Source organism: Oncorhynchus gorbuscha, linkage group LG11 (genome assembly GCF_021184085.1).
Source record: "Oncorhynchus gorbuscha isolate QuinsamMale2020 ecotype Even-year linkage group LG11, OgorEven_v1.0, whole genome shotgun sequence".
Lineage (NCBI taxonomy): Eukaryota > Metazoa > Chordata > Actinopteri > Salmoniformes > Salmonidae > Oncorhynchus > Oncorhynchus gorbuscha.
The window spans coordinates 14593177-14595676 of record NC_060183.1 but is presented as its reverse complement, the minus strand read 5'-3'; the positions used below and the strand labels follow the sequence as shown (position 1 = coordinate 14595676).

The 2500-nt window shown below is 47.8% G+C and overlaps 1 protein-coding gene across 3 annotated transcripts in view; it reads left to right on the top strand.

Annotated features, from left to right (window-relative positions):
* The window catches only part of LOC124048137 (myozenin-1-like), an 11575-nt gene extending 10613 nt beyond the window's left edge, over positions 1–962 (top strand). For 2 of the 3 annotated variants that reach the window (XM_046368604.1, XM_046368606.1), the window contains exons 4-6: positions 59–134; positions 310–481; positions 609–962. In XM_046368604.1, coding sequence (XP_046224560.1) covers positions 59–134; positions 310–481; positions 609–849 — 489 coding nt within the window. In that variant the 3' untranslated portion in view covers positions 850–962. The remainder of the gene's footprint in view (positions 1–58; positions 135–309; positions 482–608) is intronic. The other variant, XM_046368605.1, reaches the window with a different exon arrangement.
* Positions 963–2500: the final 1538 nt, after the last annotated feature.

The following is a 2500-nucleotide window of genomic DNA, read 5'->3' as shown; positions in this document are numbered from 1 at the left end:
GTGTGTGCGTGTGTGTGTGTGAGTCTGCTTATCTGAGAGTGTGTCCTGCCTCCTCTAGCAGAATCTCCAGCAGCTGGTTCCATCCCTGGGGTGTGAGACGACAGCCCCACCACTCACTCAGGAACTGGAGCACGGTAGAACTATGCACTTTTACATTCCATTAGTTCCACTGTACCCAGCTAAATCAAGCATACCTCAAGTACGTGAAAGTACTTGACATTGACATGTGTTGAACCCTGGTCTGATATCAACATGGCTGCGATGAGGACTTGTGGATGGAGGGAGTGAGGTGACCTTGTGTTTCTCTAGAGGAGGATAAGGAGGCGGAGGAAGAAAAGAAGAGACAGCAGTACGTGCAGACTTACGTGTCGCCGTGGGAACGAGCCATGAGGGGAGACGAGTCCCTGACCTCTACCATGCACCACCACATGGCTGGACCACATACCCCCCACGACATGCCTAAGTTCAAGAGCTTCAATAGGTAACACACACCTGCTGAGAACCTCAACCTACAGTCTTCAGTGTACGTCAGCTATGACATGGCCTTCAATCTGCTGATGTAACTACCATGTATACTGTACATAATGATATTGATATTTGATTGACAGGACGGCCCTGCCCTATGGCGGCTCCGAGAACGCGGGAGGCCACTTGACCTTCGAGCCTCCCGAGATCCTATTCGCCCAGCTGGAGGCGGAGTCCCTCCACTCCCTGCAGGGGGACATTAGGTCCCGCCCCTCGTTCAACCGCACCCCCATCGGCTGGGTCTGTAACCTGGAGGACAACTCACACATCCACATGGAGCTGGACAACATGCTGCCCTTCGACGGAGAGACGGATGATCTGTAGACACACACACACACACACACACACACACACACACACACACACACACACACACACACACACACACACACACACACACACACACACACACACACACACACACACACACACACACACACACACACACACACACAACCCAGCTGTACTTACACACATATGTTGATGTGTACAGGTATTTATTTGCATGAAACATACATGGCTGAAGAGAGAAGAGAAGAGAAGAGACAGAAGGTGATGGTGATGATGAAGGTGATGGTGATGATGAAGGGGGAAAAGAAAGTGATGAAGATAATAAGACAATAACCTTGACAGTAGGAAATGTAGCCTGGATTTACCAATAAACCTTCCGTGTACAGAAATTCTGCTTACTGAGCTCTGCTTATTTTCAATTTATCTTATCCCTCAACACATTAGAAATCAGGTCTGCTCTGCTACAGTATCGTCATGACGTCATTTGTACAGTACCATAGAGGCAGTTCAGCTCATTGACCAGGAGAGGGCGGTCGCGAGCCGTTTAGTCTCACAGTGACGTCACTTACAGTGATCGGGAAAAACGGGGGTGCTTATGTATTGATTTGTTGTTAATAATAAAAAATAATTAAAATAAAATAAATATCACTGCTATGCGGAAGACACACACACACACAAAAACGGGCGTGCTGTCGCGAGAGCAGCGTGTCGGGTTCACAGCACTGGATTGAAGGCTGAATTGTGAGCCTCTCCTCTCCGTCGTAATTTTTACCGGGACAGCACGAGACTGGAACGGGACACTAACGGGACCCGAGGTGAGAACTCCATCTACGAGAGATAAATGCAGGGACACGGGGTAGTCATTCACCTGTAAATAATTGCAGCGGACGCACGCGGAAAAGAGTTCGAGCGTAGTGCCGCGCGGCCAGATGTGACATAACGGCTGTCATCTACTGTGCGTAGTTTAGGATGCTCCCCCCTCTCTCTCCTCTGTTTATTGCGCTGCAAGGCTGTAATTGATGTCCATTATTCACGTAGCCGTGACCAGTATCTCCACGAGGTTCGCTTTGGGCATCATTAGGATCGTTTTTATAACAGACGGAGATTCTGTTGACCGGGACTAGCCTATAACCCGTTCCGTTAGGCTATTCAATTTTATTACAGCTGGTTTGCGTTAACTATTAAGTGCCCGGCGACTTGTTGATAGACAGCCATCCTCAACCCCGGTAGCAGGTGTCATCAGTCCCGGTATTGATGTATACCTCATCTGTTTGGTCTGTATGGTCGAGGTCAGTGGTGTAGTGGAGGGTATACGCAGATACGCGTTCTTCAGTGGGCATGGCGTAGACAAAGTAGTTTAGTTGAGTTATACGCCATATCAATTAATAGGACTGGTGGAACAGATCGGAATGTTTAGCTTAACATTTTGATAAACTATTATTTATTCACATTTTAGGCGCAGCTCCCGGTAGGCCAACGGGTGAATGTTCCAAAATGCAATTTGCGGGAAAACAGCTTTTTAAAATGCGCACCGCACACACAAGCGGTTTCATGGACAGTGGTGGAAATTTCCTTCAGAAAGAGGGATGGATTTAAAGATGCAGCAACTATCATGGTTTGTTAATATGATTAGGATAATGCCTTTGGTTGCCAGACATTGGAAAACAGTTGAAAGAACAGGAGA